A 22,612-nucleotide genomic window follows, 5' to 3' on the forward strand; every position below is an offset into this window, starting at 1 on the left:
GCAACATTAAAAGCTGTAAGCATCCTGCTTGCTGGTTGGGGCAAATTTATACTTGGTCGTACTGTACGGCCGTGTTGCAAGGCATTTTTTCTTCTTTCAGTGAAACAGTTACATGTATGTTCGTCGTGCAATGAAGTATAAATTAGGCTTTAGTTGGGATGAAGGAAAAGGCATCACATATGAAGGCTCTTAACTGTAAACAGCCCAGGCATATGAAGGAAGGACGCCCAGCTCAAATGTCGGGATGCACACGGCTTGCTTTGACATTTTAGCACCGTTTGCTTCATGACTGAATGACTAAAGAATAACCAAACCGGTATTGGGTAGCAGCACCTCATTCTCGACTCAAAAGGAGTGGTGGTAGGTAGGCTGCGCAGGGGCATCAGGTGGGTGACAAACTGGTCATGACTGAGTTTCAGCAAATGCGCTCTTGAGAGTGGACAACGTAGAGGGCATGCTGGCACTTCTGTCAAGAATGATTGTAAATCTGTAAATTTCCCCGCAATCCTGTTCCATGCGGGGGTCTCCTGAACATATGAATAAACATGATTCGATCCTAAAAGTTGGTGTGGAGAGTTAACTGACTTGGCAAATGTAAGAAGCGTTCAAAGGCAGGTATTTAAAATGTTTAAAAAAATCGCAAACTAATGCCTGTCACAGGCAATCTACAGTTCCGCACCACACTGCAGTAATACTGGTGGTGACCAACCTAATAACACGTCTGTCATTTAATGTGTGCACTGTTTAGTCAGTATAACTTATGGTACTTGAGCAGCTAGAGGTCAGACAAGCTGGGTGGTACTGCAAGTGTTCATTATTGTATCTAAAGACCATTTGATTTAGTATTATTTATAGGCTACACGTTTTTACCCCCAAATACGCTGGTGTATTCTCTTCAATCCGTACTTTATAACCAAAATGTAAAAAAAATAATCTCCCCAATGGCCCAATGGTATGTAATCATGTTTAAAATCGAAATCGAATCTAGGCTATGGGGGGGATAGAAATCCATGCAGTGAGTTACCTAGAGTCCTAGACAGAGGTACGCAATGTCTGACACGCCTCTCTACCCACTAGCTGAGAGCAGTTTGTAAAAGACTCGGACAACTCAAACATGTCGTTATTAGCGTCTAGACATAAAGAAAATATATAAAGAAGATTCACAACTTGCTGGGATTTAATTCGAAACGATGACAAACGACGGATACTCAACCACAGACCACTTCTACCAGTAAGTTTATCAGAATATGTTTTATACGTTTTCGCGAGAAGATCGAAGATGCCAACTCAAATGCAAACTATCATAATTCAACAGGTGCTCTGCTCACGTTACACCGAAAATGGTGACTTATCGAATTTGTTTACGCCAGGGGTCGCTGTGTAAGGTTTTGGTTTATATTGAGATACTGGTACCTGTCCTGTGAACTGGTGATATGTTTTAAATCAGTTTTCTAAGGCTGAAAGGCTTAGTAAAAAAAGTAATTTGCCATGCCGTGGAAACGTTCTAACAGTAGTCTAAAATCGTTATTTGTTATTCGAAAGCATTTAGCAAAATGAAACGAGCCACAGCGACCAATGCAGTCACAGAATTCGATTGGTTACTATTTTAGTCTTAGCACCTGTCGATTTTTTGCACAGAATAAAATGTGATTCTAATCTGTTAAAAGTAGCCTAGGTATTGTGTGTAAACAATTGCTAGTTCAAGCAAATATAAAATTTGAATGCCCTTCTTACAAGTTACAAGTTCCTACAAGTTAATTTACGTACGTAGATCTTGTTTTTAAATATTGTCAACATGCACCCAGCAGGTGTAGCCTAGTGGTCACACCACACAGTAGTCAGACAGTTACCTCGAGTTTCAGCCTGAGGTCAGGTGTTCTTCTGGCATAATGTCAAGAACCATTGTTGAACCGTGACTTGTCTGCTACGCAGACCTATTGTCTGTCTTCAGATGGGTATTTTATTTTTAAGGTGTGTGTGTGAGCCAAGAAAGACATGTATTGCGTTTGAACAGTCAGTGAAATAGACTTTAGCTAACTTTGTTTCAAACCATTGAAGGTTTGGCCATAAGCAGGTCATACTAAACTGCAATTCCTTTGCACTGGCTCTCCCAATTAATAACAATAATTTAGAAGAAGTTATTTTTATATTAATTCGACTTAATTAATAGCGCATAGCGGCATATGCCTACTGTATGTCTGTATTATGTGTCTTCATTTTCTGTTAGGCAAAGTGATTGTACTCAAATTACATCCACGCAACAACTAGTGTCACTGGCCAATACAGCACAGAAATGCTTTCAAAAGGCTTGGTGAATTCTGAATAAACTAGTATAGTGCATCTGGCACACGTGCATCACCTTTCATTGTTGTTGACTGTCTACTCGGGTAAACAGATATTTGATTGTCTATAAGCGTACAAGTAGGCCTATATGCTTCCACTGCTGCTATGATAACCCCACCAGAAGTCAATAACATGCACATGTCATGTACACACACACACACACACACACACACACACACACACACACACACACACACACACGCACATACACACCTCTAATGGCAGCCTCACCTGAATCTTGGGGGCACGTTTAAACCACTCTTTCTCAAAGAGTCTTTGTGTTCATTGTTCTCTTTGAAAGCTCCTGATATCCTGCACTGTTTGCCATGGAGGGGGGAGAAAGCAATTACTGAACCTCACCCTGTCGGCCAAGCAGTCCATTCTATTGAACCAATTTGTCCCTCTCCAAAACTACAGGCTGGCACAATTCTCCAAACACAGGCCAAAAATAAAATACAGAGCAGAATTCGAGGACAATACATTGTACAGTTAACCTAGCTCTGGTCCAGAGCGTTAGCGAGTTCTCTACAGTCTACAGTTACCTAACCATAAACAGATAAGACTACCATGCTTCTAACTCATATCTGTCCTGTTGTGTACGTTTAGGCAACATTTATTTAATCATTAGTTTGCTATTCAGGGGAATTCTTGTTTACTGACAGTGAAACCACTATAATCAACATCTCACACTCACACAGTTGATAGTAGGAAGACAGAAAATCTGAATTGCTTGTCACATTGGATACAATAAACAGTATAATACACATCAACATAGCAGAATATGCTGTGCACAATGGTATGTTTTGGTCTGGGAATTCCAGACAAATATGTTGTTACATGAACTGGGGGAAAATATGCTTTATTTCCAACAGGTGTTGGGACACCACTATTGAATGTTGAGAAATTGTCATGATGATTTGGTGTGTGGAAAGTCTGGTTCACAAGTTGTATTTGGCACTGATCCATATTATGCTATTTTCATACACACTGTTATACGTCACTAAATTGTGACTCAATCAGCTTAGATGTGTGTGCGCACGTGCGCGCATGTTATAACAGCATTTTAAACATGAATGTAACTGTTAAAGAAGGATGCTTATAATGTTGGGGTGACCCAATAGCTGAGTGGTTATAGGCTAGACAAGTGATTAGGACATGTACCACATAGGCTTTAATGACTCACGGTGAGTCCCCAGTTTGATACTCGCCTGGCAGGGCCATTTTCTGAATGTCACTCCCCATGTGTGCGACATACCCTGTCGCTCTCTTCACTCTAACTGTCTGAATAAAGCATGAAAATGGCAAAACAAGAGCAGGGAAAAGGATCTGGCGTTCTTTGCTTTACATGTGGGTACAGTGCTACTAATATGAGAGATACAAGGTATTTCATTTGTTTGTTTGTGTTCAAATCCGATGCCAACAGCTATGTTGTGTAAGAGTTCAGGGCAAAGTGACCTGTTTTTAACCATCTAATGGTGCAATGTATAGTGGAACAAGTAATTACAGTAGGCTTTATCGCAATCCATGATGACACATTTATGACTTGAATGTTCTTCAAGGAGGTTTAAACCTGCTATGGGACATAGCATGGGCGATATGTTGATTCTTTTTTGTCAATGTTGGCATCTATTCTGTTTCTATTTTGTAATTTCGAAACATCCGTATTTGCACAATCCTACAACATACCTTTGTGATTTATATCTCTAAAGCTCAAGCTCACAGCGTGGCACAAGCAGATATAGCAGAAAATAATTTTAAGTACAATTTTGAGGTACTTTACTAGAATATTTATTCCTTGGGAAATTTGACATTATGCGGAATGAGTACTTTTACTTAAGTAAAACAATGTGAGTACTTCCACCATTGTCCCCCCCTTCCTCAGGTGAGGTGATGGAGGTGCAGGGTTCTTGGATGGAGGTGTTTGAGGGCTCAGAGAGCCAAGAGGAGGTTGGTGGAGAGGATGCACTACTGGGGAGCTCGACCCTCACCCTAACTCCTCTGGTACCCCACTCTCCTTTACGTCGATCACAGCCCGTCTCCATCAACACAAACAGGTACCACGCACTCGCACACACACACACACACACACACACACACACACACACACACACACACACACACACACACACACACACACACTAAACGTGACTCAAGTAGGCGTTGGATATTGACTCACGTCATCAAGTGACTTTCAGGCCATGAGTCATAACATCTGGTATTTTAAACAAATTGCTAGTTTCCTAGAGACAAAGAGGTTCTTTCCGAAACACAGACCAAGCCTTGAACACACAATGAATCCAGTAGTAATAAACTTAGGCATTTGTATAGTGCTGAGTCACTTAGAATACCCAAAAAACAGAAGTTGTTTTTCTTTCACTTCCTTGATTTATTGGCTTAGCCAATAAACATCTCTGCTCTAAAAGGACTTACATTTTAATGATGACGTGGACATATTGTCCAGAAATAATGGTAATTAAAGGAGAATGTGCACTGATTGTCTCCTACACAGGCCATGGATCAACAACTTTTCAACCATTTCAGGGGAACCACAAGCAGAGTTTCTTAACTAGATTCCCACCAAAGTTAGCACCAATCTGGATCAAATGTCTTTGTCCACAAGCCTGTTAAAAGATGTCACGTCTTTCAAGTTTAGTGTCATGCACATTTATTTGTGAAAAGATAAAGTTATAGCAAATTAGGCCTGGATGCACAGATTGTCTTGACTTTGTTGAAACGATTGATCCATCTTATTAACCTTTCTAGGACAAAAGGAATGGAGTCTCTGTCTTCCTCTGTTCCCTCCATCCCCAACCCTTTTCCAGAGCTATGCAGTCCTCCTCAGTCACCAGTTGTCATTGGGTCATTCCCACCTCCATCAAGTGACAAACATGTAAGTTCAAAGCTTACTCTAGCACCAACTCCTATCCCCAATCCCCACCACATGTAGAAAGGAGTAAGATGGATAACAAGATTATTTTTATCTGTGTTATCAGGTGTATTGTATTTCTTACAGTTATCATGTAACTTCCTCTTCTGATTTTGTTCTTCCATTTGACACTGTCCCATTTCACCAGCCCAGTTTCCGTAGTTCCTAAATCTAGGTCAGTCGGTTAGTAGCTAACCGACTGACTTAAAGTGTAATATTTAGGAAATGTTGAAATGTCAGTCGGTAGAGCACTTGCCTTTCGACTGCAAGGTCAAACCAGAAAAAACACTAAGGCCTCACTCACACCTTTCGATCTAGCATACAAGACTCACGTGTGAGTCAGGCCTAAGGCCTGACTCACACCTTCACAACAAATTGATGTATAGCTGATGCATGAGACTTGTTTACTGATGCAAGCTCGCAATTCATTTCCAATGGGAGTCACATGGTTTGACACAACATTTTTGTTGTATGAAGGGGAGGGCAGTGGGGCAGTCGAAACACAGCCGAAAGCCGTACAACAAAAATGTTGTGTCAAACCATGTGACTTCCATTGGAAATGCATCGGGGCAAGATGTAAACAAACCCTTTGTTTACATCTAGCATCCAACAATGTTGTATGCTAGATGTGAAGGTGTGAGTGAGGCCTAAGGCTTCGCATCTAGATGCATGAGACTTGTTTACTGATGCAAGCTTGCAATGCATTTCCAATGGAAGTCACATGGTTTGACACAACATTTGTGTTGTACGGCTTTCGGCTGTGTTTCGACTGCCCCCCTCCCCCTCATACAACAGAAATGTTGTGTCAAACCATGTGACTCCCATTGGAAATGCATTGCGAGCTTGCATCAGTACATAAGTCTCATGCTTCAGCTATACATCAATCTGTTGCGAAGGTGTGAGTCAGGCCTAAGACTTGTTTACATCAGGGTCCTCCATTTTCAATTCATCAGAACATTTAAAGACGTACAAATATACAAACTATGAAAAAGTAAATAATCATACAGTTAAAGAATGTAAAAAAAAAAAAAAAAAAAGGGGGGAAACGTGTACAGCGTTACAGTTGGTCACAGAACATTTTTAAATGTGGCCATGAATAATCATTCAGAGAGATGTTTCCACATTCAAGATTTATTAATCTACTAGGATAAATCCCAGCATGCATATTGATTGATCATCCCAAGACAGTAGTTCATTAATGTTTGTCAAACCACTAAAGAACACAAGCAAATTGCCCATGTTAAATCTGTCGAATCTGTTTGTTTACTGGGTGTGAACTGTGTTGCGTCTCTGAGAGAGTTAGGTTGTGGTTCGTCGTGTGACAGGCAGAGGCCCGGGAGGTTATTATACTGTGTAGGTTAATGTTAATGTCAGTCGTGTCACCATGCCTGTTCTTGTTTATTTTGTTTGGCAGATGCTGTCAAGGCAAGGTTGTCTGTAATTAACGTTGAGCAACAGTCTTTCGCCATGCCACGCTTGCCCTGCAGCATCTCAAAGTACTGAAGCTGAACTTGACACTGAATCACAAGTCTAACTCTAGAGCTAAACTACAGCATTGAAATAGTCCACTGAATGTCCCCACTTTCTATCCTTGAGTGAACTTTGTCCTCAGCAAGGACACACACGCACGCACACACGCATGAATGCTGAATAACAAACATGACATAATGGTGTAAGCCAGACACGGAACCGGGATAAATAACAAATGAAGATTATTCTAGCCTTTATGATTAATATTTTGACCACTTTTTCTGGGAACAGGAAATGGTGACATAGGAAATCCATTTTAAAGCCACCCAAAATGATGTGTAAATATTGTCATAGGGACCGCCTGATGACCTCTCTTCCAGGCCAAGGCTTTATCCATTAGAAATGGATTATTATCGCATCTTTGATGTTTTTACAAACATTTATATCCCATTATCCCTCCTGACAACACCCAATTAATGCCATTGGATGAAACTATCATTTCTGTATTACCTTTCTGATTTGTTCAGCTTGCTGTCCAATTCCAGCATTGCCAGCAGTTGATGTTTGATTTCTTGATACATTTGCGTTGAAAAGCACCACAGACAGATTTTAATTGCTGTGTTTTTCTGAAAGGTTTGCATTTCTAGGTTAACCGTTGCCTTAGGCAACCTGAACCATGAAATCAGCTTGTGACGGTTGATCGGATTATGTCAACACCTTTGCATTTCTTGTAGGATAGCAGAGCTGAATGGGTTAAAAGACAGAATAATAAGCTACTTGATGCCATAAAGTTTTTAGAATGTTTCATTTTGATTCCCAGTCTTTGTCACGCATCTTTTAGCTCATCCCGCCCGCCCCCTGTTTGATAAGAACCACAATGCAAATAAAAGTGCACTGAGCGGATATTGAGCTGAGTGGCTTCTCCCGAAAGAATGTTCCTGCGATGCAATCCCCCCCCCCCCCCCCCCCCCCCCACGATGCGCTCTTGTCGGTACATAGCTATTATCTGTCCCAGATGCCGTCGGCTCTCACCCAACCAGTCTGGAACAGTTGTCAGGCGGCTCCTGTTTTCAGGTAGGGCAGGTTCGTCCTCCAGCGGTTGCTCACAGAAACCAGACGGTGCTGAATGCTCACTGACCGCTGGATAACCTTAACCTGTCTCACTTCACTGACCTTGGGAACCTGTGCCACACCGCCTTGTTTGGCTGCCTTTCCCATCAGACCTGTTTCAGAACAGAAAGAGGATGTGAAAGCAGGAGACAATTGAGAAGAGAATTATAATGCTGTATATTCTTATGACTTCATGCTTAACTTCAGAGCCCACAGGGAGGGCTGTGAAGACAATATAGAGAGTGGCCATGTTCTGGTGTCTGGTCACTGTCTCCACAGCTGGTGTCAAATCCTATTAGATAAACTCTGATGTCCGTCAGTGTAGCTCTGATGAAAGATGCTTGGCTTCACATCTCATCATCCCATCTTGAGAGGAACTGTATTGGCACAGAGCCAGCACAAGCTGTGCAATGTTCTCCTCTGCAGTCTATCATGCTACCACCAAAGTCCACGGCTCATCATTTATTATTTTGGCATAATGTCTTAAAATACATTTTGTCTTTATTAGATTGTATTTTAGAGAGATGGGAAAGACGGTGGGTAGGACGCTGACGGGGAGACACAGGACATATAGGCCAAGTTCATAATCCTGGGTATGACACTAGTTGAGCCAACGGAGTGCCTTGCCATTTAAATGTCGTTGCTCTCGCATCAGAATGGGTTAAGTGTTTCTGTTGTCATTTTGTATGCAACTGTTTACTGCCATTAGATGAATGATACCACGTTCATATTGGTACACTCACCTGTATTTGACATGCAGTCTGGTGTTTAGCACCAGTGTACAGTACTTGACACATTCTCCATTTAACCACACAATTATCAGTTAACTGAAGTAGAATTGGACTGACCACAAGACATGTTACAACAGTCCAATCCTGGATGCACAGTAGAGATTGCAGACCAGGCATGTAAAATCGGTGTTGGGATAGATTTGCGAGCATGACTCTTTGCACGCTTTGCATTTTTCTTTTTTTTTACAAGGTGTTGTTTTGTGCTGATTTTTCATGCTTCCCTCCCTGTGAGAAGTAAGATAACCAGATGGTGTGGCAGGCAACAAGATCCTCCAATAAATAGGTGGCATCTCTTTGGTGTGATCTTCATTTGGCCTTTGAACCACTTCTTCTGCCCACCAGCAGTGCATTGGTCAAGGTGTTCTGCTGAATTTATTCAAAATACAGGCGAGCTACAGGAAGCTCCCCAGAAAGTCTAATTTAAGAAATGTAGGGGAGCTCTAAATATAATATTATTTGGTGCTACTATGTTGTTTCTGGCTCCAGAAATATATATTTTTCTATCATGTATATTCAGGTTCCTGACAATTAATGACTGATAATAAAGCACAATAAGCGTGTTTATTTGCACATAGCAGTTTTCGATAGTTTATGTCTACTAACACAATGTTGTCTACTGTTGTTGTGGCCATCCATGCATATTGCATATTGTCTTCCGAGTAAATACCCGCAGCACATCCCATGCAAGTTTATTATTTGGTTTCTCTCTCTCTCTCTCGCTCTCTCTCTCTCTCTCTATCTCTCTAGCTAATAAAGGTGTATGGGGAGGACAATCATAGCAGGTCGGTGTGGGTGTCTCCTGGGACCACTGCCAGGGAGGTTTGCCACCTGTTGGTACAGACGGCGCACTGTAGTGACCAGGAAAACTGGGCACTCATTGAACTCCACCCTACTCTGGGTCTGGGTAGGATTCTGTATTCAGGGGGGGGGTCCCAGTGGCGTAGTGAAGGGCCAGTGCAAAAATAGCCAATGCAAAAATCTAAAATGACACGGACGCTTTCCCAGTGTTAATGGTTAAATTCATTATAAACCACCAGAAATTAAGTGAAAATAATACTGTATATACATTTGTCATATTAATTAATTTATTTAGTTTTTACTTCAAGGGACACATCATTTTGTATTCTTCCTCCATAAATAGTTCAGCGATTCTCAGCCATGTCGATACTCTGCCATTGGAGCCATCAATTCTTTATATTATGTAGTATAGGCAGGTTAAAATAAAAGTATGACAGCTATCAGACATAAGGTAGGAGTAAATATACTGTATCTGTATCTGGCTAACTTTTCTCTCCACACACTCACACACACACACACACACACACACACACACACACACACACAATGTTCTGTTTCCTCAGAGAGGTGTCTTGAGGACCACGAGGTTGTGCTGGAGATTCGGGCCACCTGGCCTCTCAAAGGAGAAACAAAGCTACTATTCCGCAAGAATTATGCAAAATATGAGTTCTTTAGAAAACCCATGGTACGCGGAACCACACACACACACACACACACACACACACACACACACACACACACACACACACACACACACACACACACACACACACACACACACACACACACTCCAGTTGGCCAAATAACTTACAGTATATACTTACAGCATTTAAAGTTGGTGACAGGGTTCTAATAACCTCACTTTACTGTACATTCTACTACCTATTCACATGTTTGCGCACGGGTGTCGCACACTGAAAGTAGCTGATTTACATGCTCACACACAAAATTGCTGCGACATTTGAGCTTGTAGATTGGCTATTTTTGCTGCACGACACCCCCGTGTATAACTCGGGTTTAACCCCACAACTTCCTAACTTCAAGGGCGTCAACAATTGAGACAGCTGGCCTGGCAGAAAGCTCCTTATGCTGCCAGTCATGTTAATGGGCACTACCCTCTGCACCAACAGGAACATACATGCATATGCACAGACTGTATTTGCATTGTAGGGTAAATTGTGCATTTATGTAGCGCCTTTATCCAAGGCGCTTTACAATGATTGTGCATTACATTCACCCATTCTCACACATTCATACACCGATGGCGGAGGAAACCATGCAAGGCACCAACCTGCTCATCGGGAGTAATTAGAGGTTCAGGGTGCCATTTAGAACCTTTTCCACCATGTAATATGACAGATTGAACTAGCAACCTTCCACTTCCCAAGCGGCTGATCTACCTCCTGAGCCAGTGCTGTTAACAGCCGATGTAGTTACATTCCTTTAAAATCTTCAATCTTGTACTTCATATGAATCCACATAACATGTTCTTTGGTGTGTGTGTGTGTGTGTGTGTGTGTGTGTGTGTGTGTGTGTGTGTGTGTGTGTGTGTGTGTGTGTGTGTGTGTGTGTGTGTGTGTGTGTGTGTGTGTGTGTGTGTGTGTGTGTGTGTGTGTGTGTGTGTGTGTGTGTGTGTGTGTGTGTGTGTGTGTGTGTGTGTGTGTTGTTGTGAGGGGTAAGATTTTGTGTGTCTTGTGCACTGTAGATGGATATTAATATTTATTAAGAGTGTGTTTTTCTATACTGTACTGATATATACTTGCATCATTTTTGTGCTTCCATATAAACAGTCAAACCTTAGGAACACATGGCAGCCTTGGCCTTATTTTTTTATTTAAATGTGTCTGCTACTAGACTGTAGCAATTATGATGCAATATATGAACATGTTCACGTTCTTAAGCAGAATCCCAGATTGTGTGTGTATAGGTTGAGCAGATACAGCCAGACGGCAGTCCTTTGTGTTGTAAATGAGCCTTTGTTCCCCTCGAGGCATCAGTTGACAGCCGTGTCCTCTCCTCCTCTCAGCTCTTCTTCCCAGAGAACATGATCTCCGACAGTGCTGACGTCACCAAGGGCATGACGCCATCGGAGCTCATTCAGGTGAGCAAACAGAAACTAGACTGGGATTACAACAACTTGAAAAAACATAATGGACGTCACCGGTAGATTAAACTCTCAATAGTTGCCATACTGTGCATACTAGTAGCATACACGCGCACGCACGCACACACACACACACACACACACACACACACACACACACACACACACACACACACAGTATTGTAAATATATGACATTCTATTTGGTATAATATCATATTAATACAATTATTCATTTTGCTTGTCTTAAAGTTATACAGGTCAGAGTCAACGGTTTATAAGTGTCACATTCCCATTGCAAGAGCATCGATTAACAATTTACAATTCAGGCATTTGGCAGATGCTCCTATCCAGAACGGCTAAAGCCGGTAATCAGATGCATAGAATGCAAAGATACAGTGTAGTCTGTAGTGCGTCAGGTAACTGTCTAGGATCTCACGTACACCTTGTAGGCCAACATACGGAGAATGTGGCCTTGCAATGGAGAACGTGGCCTTTAAACGTATCAATTACCTTACAGGTGTCGGCAAAGACATCATGAGTCATGACCATGCTTGGTTACAGGCTTAAAATAATAATTTATATAAATAGTTTTGGTAATCAAAGATGAATGGGTCTACTATCTATGGCACCACAAAATGGCCAACACTGCTATGCCCTATTGGGACAGATTAGTAAGCGGGGGGGGGGGGGAAACACAGGAGAGAAGACTCTGGTAGTGACTGATAATCACAACCACAACATGGTCTCTTCTTGGCATGCCGACCAGGTTGTTTCAGCTGACATCAGTGCCATGTAACCGATCTGTCTCGGCCTCTTCCAGAGCCTGCTGCGGTCGGGGAACTGTCCAGAGATCCAGGGCTTCCTGCACGTGAGGGAGCCCAGCCGCAAGGCCTGGAAGCGGGTTTACTTCTTCCTCAGGCGGTCGGGACTCTACTCCTCCACCAAGGGTTCCTCCAAGGTCAGCGAGAAATATAACACTACTGTTACAGTTGGGTGCCACCGATATTGTCCCTTATCATTTGACCCATTTAGGCCTGACCTCAAAATTTTAAAAAATCCTTCTAAATCCTCCAGTTTTCTGAAATAAATATTTTCACGATTTTTCAAAAATAGCAGACCTACAAGCTCGTAGCGCGCCACTCGGTGGCGCGCTATGAGCTTGTAGATCTGCTATTTTTCAATAGCTAAATTATAACATAATGTTTAAAACACCAAAAGGGGTTCCCGCCCAAAATGGGTTAACTGTCCTTTTGCGCAGATCACGCAAACCTCAGCAAAAAGAAAAGGACAATATCGATGGCCTCCAACTGTAAGCTCACAACATGTTGTGATGGGACATGTTGTGAGCTTGTAGTGTAGATCAGCTATTTTCACTATTTTGGAATAGGGCTGAAGTGGTTAATTCAGTGGGTAAATTAAAATGTATTTTTGTAAGTTTAGGTCCGGAGGAGACACCAAATTTCTCTTTTGCGCTGAAAAGGTTCAGGAACCACTGGTGCAGATCACTGACCTTATGAATGAACATATAGTATGTCATTTAACTTATTTATGACCATATATAATTGTGAGAGACACATGATGATGGTACACACACACACACACACACACACACACACACACAGTAGTATATGTTATGCACAGCACAGTAATGTATCTCTTTACACGCATTTGTGTGTCTGTGTGTTAGCATGCACATATTCAGACAGATTGTGTGTGTGTGTGTGTGTGTGTGTGTGTGTGTGTGTGTGTGTGTGTGTGTGTGTGTGTGTGCGCGTGTGCGTGTGCGTCAGGAACCTCGCCACCTGCAATACGTGGCTGACTTGGAAGACCTGAATGTGTACACGGCGAACAGCCCAAAGCTCCAGGGCGCTCCCACTGAGTTCACCTTCTGTGTCAAGGTAACCGATTCCCCTCGGGTGTCAGCTCCACGCGGACAGTGATACGCGCACACAAATTCCCCCTACCTGAATGGAACAACGTGGCAGGAACGTGTTTGCCCTGGGGATGTCATAATCGTGTTTTGTTCTCGAGTGATTGTTGTGCATGTGTGTGCGTCTGTGTGATTGAGTGAAAAATAAATGCTTGTAGATAGATATTCCTATGATGCTGGTTACTGTATATTATGATGCTGGATCAATCACGTTACAAGCTAAGTTACAGTTACAGTATACCTTGTTTTGTATTTCCCTGGTGTTCACTGAAGCTGTGTGTGTGTGTGTGCGTGTGCGTGTGCGTGTGCGTGTGCACAGCCTTCCAGAGACCCTGCCCGTGCTCAGGCCCTAAAGCTCCTGTGTGCTGAGAATGAACAGACACGTACCTGCTGGACATCAGCATTCAGACTCTTCAAGGTGAGAAGAACCAGAAACCTCTCACCCAATCAATGGCAAAACAATTTGAAGGCTGTTACTCCAAACTGCTGTGGATAAAAACGCAAATTATAAATATACCAGACATTTTAATTCAAGGGAGGAATTGGATGAGTCAATTGAATGGTATTCAATCCTCCAGCAAAGTATTGTCTGATTTATACTTTGCAATGTGTGTATGTGTGTGTGTGTGTGTGTGTGTGTGTGTGTGTGTGTGTGTGTGTGTGTGTGTGTGTGTGTGTGTGTGTGTGTGTGTGTGTGTGTGTGTGTGTGTGTGTGTGTGTGTGTGTGTGTGTGTGTGTGTGTGTGTGTGTGTGTGTGTGTGTGTGTGTGCGTGCGGTCAGTATGGGAAGAAGCTCCACTGTAACTACCAGCTTTCCACGTCGGCCCCCCAGCGCCTGGAGGGAACCCAGCACTCTGCTGCGAAAGTGAGCTCACTAAACACAGCGTGACGAGGGAAGAATCTGAGTAATAATTATAATTAATTAGTTATGCACTCTAATTTCATCTGTTGGTGCGTGTGTGTGCGTGTGCGTGTGCGTGTGCGCGTGCATGTTCTAGTCACGGTCGTCAGCCAATCTGGTGGCTATGGATTTCTCAGGGAAGGCTGGAGGTCGGGTCATCCTGAATGCCAGTGAGGCTCAGAACGCTGAGCGAGAAGAGGGACAAGCCTGGAGGGTACGGAGGGGAAGAAGGAAAGGAGGAGGGACAGAATGGTCAGAATTAGCCATAAGGGAGGCGTAGGTCGAGGTGGGGAAGGAAAGAGAGGAGGACAGAAAGGATTTGACTGATGAGAAGGAGAAGGGCACAGGATGAAAAGAGGAATATACAGTAGATATGTTGTAACTTGCTTTAATGAGTAAATTGTGTCAACCTTTGCTCTCACAGAGGAGAGAGGCATTGAGATGCAGTTTGCCCAACCTGAACTCGGCAGCACGGCCTAGCTGTAAGTCCACTCTACAGACACACGCTGGTACTTCAGGGAGAAATTAAACAAATACAAATTGTACATGATGAGATGCAATAATAGGGTGCGTGTGTGTGTGTGTGTGACTGCATAGCATTAGTAAAACCAACACGTATTTCCAAGGATGTAGCAGCGTTGGCATAATCCATATAAGTAATTTTTATAATCCATGCTAATCAGCATTTAGTGCCGACTGGCATTCAGATGCTTCTTAACTCTGCATGCTCGCTCCCTATATAAAATGGCTAATCATTGTCAAAACATAATTGCCCGATGTAGATCTGAGTGCCTAAACAATTTTGTTGTTGTGTTCGGATGTTAGTTGTTGCAATTGCAGTATGCTATGCGAAAGTCTCTAGTTTATTTTCAGCATAATTGTACGCTATAGCGTTTCCTGAAGTGTGTGTGTGTGTGTGTGTGTGTGTGTGTGTGTGTGTGTGTGTGTGTGTGTGTGTGTGTGTGTGTGTGTGTGTGTGTGTGTGTGTGTGTGTGTGTGTGTGTGTGTGTGTGTGTGTGTGTGTGTGTGTGTGTGTGTGTGTGTGTGTGTGTGTGTGTGTGTGTGTGCACACGCGTACGTGTGTGTGCACGCGTACGTGTGTGCGTGTGCTTGTGCTTGTGCATTTGCAGCCATCCACAGAAGCCAGCCATGGTTTCACGGCGGTGTGTCCAGGAAGGAGGCCCAGAAGCTGATAGTGGAACAGGGTCTGGTGGACGGGTGAGTGGAGAAACAATAATGAATGAATGACCAGTCAGAACCCTTAACCCACTTAGACCTGAGTCCGATTGGCCGATCCTAAAAACACCTTCTAAATCCTAACCTCCTGTAAGTTTTCTGAAAAACTGTTGTTGATTGAAATATAAAATAATAATTAATCATGTTGCTATGTATCGTTGTTGCCGGGTGGAAATGTACGTCCAAAACCAATCCTTTTTTATTATTATTTTAAAAACGATTTAAAATAGTGAAAATAGACACTATTTCCTCTACTTTTGTGCGACACTCTTGTATGATGATGTAGGGCTTTCATTTACAAAAAAAGAAAAAACATACACATTTTAAACTTACATGGTTTCTGCCCAACAGTGATAAAGTATGAACTAAAATGACACGGATGCTTTCCCGGATTGAAAGGTATAACAAGGTATTAGGCTTCCCAGGTCTAAATAGGCTTAAAGGACTACTTCACCCATTTTCATCATATAATTGATTTATAATTATTGGTACTATTATAATTGGTACTCGCTGATGCACATTATAAGCCAGCATTAAGGGCCTTTCAAACGTGAAGCGATATAACGCACCTATAGTTCATTTTCAATGAGACCTGCGTTTTTGTGCGGAGCACTGGGGAGCAGTCGCGGTGCGACAACGCAAGCGTATTTACGTGAGCGCGGCCCCGTGAAATTTGTTGCGCGCGTGCTCGTTTCGTGCACACGCCCGCGAGTGCCGCGACTCACCAAACCTGGATACGGTTTAGCTTTTATTTTACGCTTGCGTTGTTGCGCCCCTCTTGAGCAGACCTGGAGGAGACCTGTCGTTGATCCAGGCAACAACACCTGCGTTCCTCGCATCCCGTTTGAAAGGCCCTTTATTCATAGGTTGATGACATGTAGTCTCTCTCTCTATACATCTCTCTGCATTTAGGATGTTCCTCATCCGTGAGAGCCAGCAGCATTCCCAGTGCTTTGTACTCTCATTGTGCTACAAGCTGAAGACCAAACACTACCTGGTGATCCCTGTGAGTTCCCACTATATATATATATCACATATCAGTAGTTACAATATGTGTGAAAAGTAGAGATATATTTTTTATTTTTTTAATATTACCCATATTATTCTCTGGTATCGGTATTCGGTATCGGCTAATACAGAAATTGTGGTATCGGGATCGGATCGAAAACGAACAAAATCGGGACATCCCTAGTGAAAAGTTATTTAATTTAATGTGAAGTTAAGTCTACTCTCTGAATGTGAGAGCAACTCTCCCTCTCTCTTAAAACCACTTTAACCCTAGTGTCCCTATTTCTGGGCATGCCAAAGTAGTTGAACAATCTGAAAAAAGGCTATTTTCCTGGTCAATGAGGTATATACGGTAGGGTAGAGTTTAGGTGGTTAATCACGTTTGAAAGTGAGAGAGAGCGTCTTCTCTCCCTCTCTCTTAAAGCTTTGGGGGAGAATAGTCCCCAAATGTTGACTGAACCAGCAGAGATCATAATGATCTAATGTGTATTCTGTTTTGCAGGGTTTTTTCTTTCTTTTTATTTTTTTAATGGACCTTGCATACTTTGCAGTGCTGCATGACGCATGACCAGTCTTTAGATGGCATTTTGATGGCGTTAACCTTGCCTGCAAATTGCTTATACTGTAGGCTTTACATTTCAAACATACTGTATGTGTTGCGGCGGTTTAAAGGCCGCCGAGAGGAGCTAAACATGAGAGTAAAGAGACGCTTTGTATGACGCGCACGCAATGATCAGGTCCACTCCAGCTGTAAGGTTGACATTTATTACATCACCACACGTAAGATCCAAACTGTTCCCAGGGTTTTAGCTATGTATACACGTGGATGTTAAAGGTGGTAAAGTGCATCTGATACAGTCAACAGAAAATGTCTTCTTCCACGCTCACCTCCTCTCTCTGTCCAACTTCCCTCACCCAAGTGACAGGTAAACGCCATGAATAGGTAGAGTGGCAGCGCCCCAGCCCCGGTGACACGCCCACTACCTGTGCAGTGCCCATTAAAGTGACATACCATACGTCCATCATAAAGGCACATTAGAATGCAAACACATTACGGCTCCTACAATATGTTTTCGTACTACAGTGGTGTAATATATAAATATCAACACATTTTTTAATACAGATAATTGTATCATAATTCTCTCACCATTAATATCACTAGTGAATCAGACGCTCTTAATTGCAGTGTTTCAGATCAAAGCATTCTAGCGATCTGGGAACTCATCTGCAACACCTCCCTCTGCTGTTTGTTTTCCTTAGAATTTGCCTCTTTTTGCTTTTGAAATACTGAAAAAGAAATGGTGCAATCGTCTTCATTATGATCCAATGATTTGGATTCAAATTATGGACTCGGTCTTAACTCAGTCTCTCCCCGCACTCTGTTTTGTGTTCTCTGCCCCAGGGTTGAGATCCACTACTAATTCAGTACATCTGACAATAAAAATCACACCCAGTGTGAGTAAGTGGTGCCTATTCTGTTTGATGAGTGTGTGCTGGTTTTCAGGAAGCACAACTCTATTTGATGTTTGGATGCTGGTATTCAGACGGTACTCTTTTTGATGTAAAACGGCTGGCACCTCTAAAAATGTCAGATCCCAGGTTGGTTTTGACCCTTGTCTGTCCTTGTCAGTGTGAAGAGGGCGGTAGAAAGTACTACACCATGGATGACGGTTTGACTCTCTTCATCGATCTACTGCAGCTGGTGGAGTTCCACCAGATCAACAAGGGCATCCTACCCGTCTGCCTCAAACACCCCTGTATCTGTGTAGCACTCTGACCATCATCCTGTGTAGGCCCAAGGTCACTCCATTTGACCCTTTGATTTGAACCCTGCTGTTGCTCCACATGACCTCAGCCCAGGGCAGTTTGCCATGAACTTGCTCTCTTGCTGAGGAAATACCTCTGACTCTGCTTTGTTGTTCACATCATGGGCATACTGGTGCCACACTCCAGGCCTAATCAGTTTGTATGACCCTGGCTTAGTGGCTTCGATCAAAGGTAACACCCATATGAACGCCACTGTTGAGGAGTTAGTTCAGTCAGATATACTCTAGGACTTATTCAGTGTTATGCAAGACCCATATGTCATACGCTGACGTGGCAATCAGCTGACCAATTGGGCGGGGTGTTTAAGCTCACTTACGACTGCATTCTTCCTGCATTCCTTCTGGTATGCGTACCTGGTTGTTGCTTTTTGCTGTTTGCTCCCACCGCCACCCCAGCACCATCGGTGGGCTTGTTATTGTATATCTACCTCCCCGTTTCTTAATGGTTAATGATGGTTGTATAATTGTGCCGAGCAAGGGAAACAATTTAGCAGAGCCGTACACGGAAATAAAGATTATATGCAAACCTATACCCTCATTCTATAATAATGTTCAATCTATTCGTGAGTTATCTGACTGAACTACTGACTGAACTTAAGGGGAACTAAACCCTAGGTACAATTTTGTCTGCTGCCGTTGGTACACTGGTGTTAGGAACAATGCTGTATTTAATACAAATAATAATCGGTGTGTTAGAATTAGGTGTATAAAAAGTAGCCCTGAGATGGACTCCGCCTGGAAAGAGGAAACAAGAGAGGCCAAAAACGACTTGGTGGAAGCCGATAGTCACTGCCTTGTGTTTCACCTGGAACAAAGAGGGTTGCACACATAAAACTAACACACCAATTGTTCATTGTATTACTGACAACAGTGTCAACACTAGATTGCAGCAAAAACAAAAAGAGGCCTAGGGTTTAGTTCCCCTTTCAAGGTCTTTTAAGGTCTGATGGGTGAGGTCAGATAGGCGGGCTTAAGCCTAGTCATAAAGGTAGATGTCTTCTTTGATGAAATCTTCACTGGACGAAAGGTTTATATACTGGATGTCTGTGGCTAGTCTTAAAACATGTTTTGCCCATGTCCACTATGTCTTCCCTGATCTAATTCGACATGCATCACAAGAGAGCGTCACATCAAATCACGCAACTGGATACTTCCATCCACCACCTAAATGCAAACTCAGTTCAAAAGGTAGAAGTCGTGTGATGACTGTGGATTGAAAACTTCCAAACTAACATGTGGTTCTGTCATATTGCCAAGCCCTGCGTTCTAGTTTCAGGAACCCCCTACATGGTTGACAGACCAGACATAATGACATGGACACGTTGTCTGAATCCTGAAGTCCCTCCTGGCAGTAGCATGCTTTTAATTAGATTGAACTTGAATGTTCAATTTTAGACACGGTCTCGTTTTCTTTGTTTTAATTAACTAGTACCATTCCCCACAGGGACAACTTAATTGGCCATTTTGCACTCTTCTTTTAGCCGCTATGTTGGGGGAAGTTACACCGTTAACATGGCAAGTTGATTCTGTGCCATGGATCCATGAGAGCTTCAGGATTTGCCAACACACTGTGCCAAGTTTTGAACACATAATAGCATCCCTGTTATTTCAATGAGGAAGCTGTGACCAGCAGAGAGCGCTCTTTACTCAGCCAACTAACTCTGGGAGGATGTCTTCAAGAGTTGGCTTTTTCAGCAGGGTAAAATGTTAAATGACAGAGGAATATGTGTGTTTAATGGTGGTGGACAAAGTACTGAACCGTAGGTCGTACAATAAATATATTTTATTCCACTGGATTCGTTAGATCATAACGGCTTAGATCATAACACAACTCCATAGGCCCTGGCCTTAAGTCAACTATATACTCCCTAACTTTTAAAATATATTTAAGTTTTCAAAAGATTTTCCAGAATTGTTCAATATATCAATAGTGAAAATATCAGATCTACAAGCTCACACACACAGGTGCGTCACATACATCGTGATGCACTGTGAACTTATAGATCTGTTGTTTTCACTATACTATTGAACTGGGGCTTGTTAATAAGTTGTTAATTCATATATGTACTTTTTCCATTCCTAGAAATGTAGTGTGGAGTCAAAAGTACAATATTTGTCTTTGAAATAGTGGAGTGAAAGTAATGCAAGTACAGATACTCAAAGAATGTAGTACTGTACTAAAGTAAATTTACTTCATTACTGTCCACCACTGGTATTTAATATTGGGGTTTTTAATTTTTATATAACACTACACTATATTGTACACTATATGTAATCATGCCTGAACTGCAGACGCACAATCATGGTGTAGCATATATGACACGTTTTGTTTTGTGTCATCAGTTTTATTTGTCACTTGTTTATGCTGATCATCTGCACAATGTTTAAAACAAATTCAATTGATATAACTAAGCATTCTGATATTGCTGCTGTTGCACAGCAAAGCTGAGGTGTTTTTGTGTTGGAAACAGTTTGAAACAGTGCAACCAACATACACTAACTATTCGTTGGTGTGTGAAGGTGTCAGTATGTTGTAGCTATAATTTAACCTTCAAAATGTTGCACTTGCTTTATAAATATACTGTGCTGAACTGTAACGACAAACAATCATTCATTCAATGCACATGGCCAGTTTACGTTTTTCATTTTTTTTTTTTACATTTATTTTATGAAATAAAGTGAAAATGTATGTTTTATTGAATTTATGACCTCTTCTGATCAATGTACTGTATGATGAGCAAATGCAAGCGTAACAGATTATCCAGAATCACGGTTTATAGTAATACCAGTAAAATAAGAGTAGGAGTAAAAACAAAGAAAAAATAAAGAAAAAAAGGATTTGGCATGATGCTGACATTTTCCAAAACACAACTGGAACATTTCTCAAAGAGAAAACCAGCACTCACGGAACTCTCGTTTTAAGGCACTTTTAATTTATTCTTTTATCAGTTGACATAGTATGCCGCAGAGCATCAGTACAACGAACGCGTTTCGGCGTTCAAGCCTTCATCAGCGTTGTCTATCTGCTGGAGACACCGGAAGTGCCACATTATATGGTCTCCCTAGGAGAGACAGTACCTCTGACCCATGCAGACAATGAGTTCTCAGCCAACTTATACCAAAAGTGCAAATCTAACAATTCAAACAACTTTATACATTATAATAGACATGAGTCCTTAAATACCTATATACACATCTAAATTATGTTGACATATCAGTCCTTTTATCCCATATTAAAGTACCAGAAATAAGGTTCACATATTGACACACATACAATTTGCACCAAGGCACATCTGACTGAGTCCTTAAAGAGAAGGATTATTTTTAGGGGACTCAGCTAGATAATAAGCACAATATGTTGAGTTGACTGCACAATATATGTCTCAAGATCTCTCTATCTTAATAGTCAGCCCCTCTCTTTGAAGGTTGTCATTTAATCTACATAAAGACACAGGGACACTCATAGCCTACCACATTGTTCATGAGGAGCCTCTAAACAATATACATGTTGAAAAAGCAACCCAATGTAGTTGCAAATAACATAATCAACTTTTTTAAAACATGTCACAACACTCAATTAGCTCAGAAAAATGAATTAAATAGTCTCTCAAAAACGGCTACTGTGTCGTTCAGTCCTAGGACAGCTTCACGAGTCTTTTCCTTTGAATTAATAATCCGAACAACAGCCTGGAAGTTCAGTTCATATATTTATGTTGGGTTTATTGACGTGTAATTTCATCACCAGACGGAACCCAGAGCGCTTTGTTGATGTCCAACCACTTCCTTAAAACAGTCACATAGGATTCAATGTAGGTTCTTCCCCTTCTCAGTCAAAACACAACTGGACACAACAGTGTGTACATAACACTACACAGAGTCTAGCCCAGAAAGGTACTGCAGAGAGCCGGCCAAAATGATAACGGAGCCCCCGTTAGTCCAGAATTAGAATAATGTGGGTCAGAAAATAACCCTCTAACTGAGCCCTACTGAATAAAGGAACGGAGAGGCTGCCTCAAGGTGATTGTGGGTTTCAGTGCAGCCCTCTGATGCAGCACAGACATTCTGGATGGCTCCAAGCATTGATCTGAGCTCTGAGAAGCTAAAGAGATGATTTCTCTTGTGGCCTACTATGTGCTTGTCTGTAAGTGTGTGTGCTGTGTGTGTGCAT

The 22,612-nt window shown here is 42.1% G+C and overlaps 1 protein-coding gene across 2 annotated transcripts; it reads left to right on the forward strand.

Moving 5' to 3' along the window:
- Positions 1–1,063: 1,063 nt before the first annotated feature.
- On the forward strand, positions 1,064–21,145 carry grb7 (growth factor receptor bound protein 7). Of its 2 annotated transcripts, none has more exons than XM_079492585.1 (15): positions 1,064–1,231; positions 4,226–4,397; positions 5,107–5,233; positions 9,388–9,544; positions 10,002–10,123; positions 11,465–11,539; positions 12,365–12,502; positions 13,335–13,442; positions 13,794–13,892; positions 14,255–14,338; positions 14,472–14,588; positions 14,799–14,856; positions 15,505–15,592; positions 16,523–16,616; positions 18,249–21,145. In XM_079492585.1, the coding sequence occupies exons 2-15, from the start codon at positions 4,234–4,236 to the stop codon at positions 18,393–18,395; spliced, it is 1,578 nt and encodes a 525-aa protein (XP_079348711.1). In that variant the 5' UTR covers positions 1,064–1,231; positions 4,226–4,233; the 3' UTR covers positions 18,396–21,145. The 2 variants fall into 2 exon arrangements, with proteins under 2 accessions (XP_079348711.1, XP_079348712.1); XM_079492586.1 differs by lacking the exon at positions 1,064–1,231 and adding an exon at positions 3,579–3,724.
- Positions 21,146–22,612: the final 1,467 nt, after the last annotated feature.

Source organism: Electrona antarctica (assembly GCF_951216825.1).
Source record: "Electrona antarctica genome assembly, chromosome: 22".
Taxonomy (NCBI): Eukaryota; Metazoa; Chordata; class Actinopteri; order Myctophiformes; family Myctophidae; genus Electrona; species Electrona antarctica.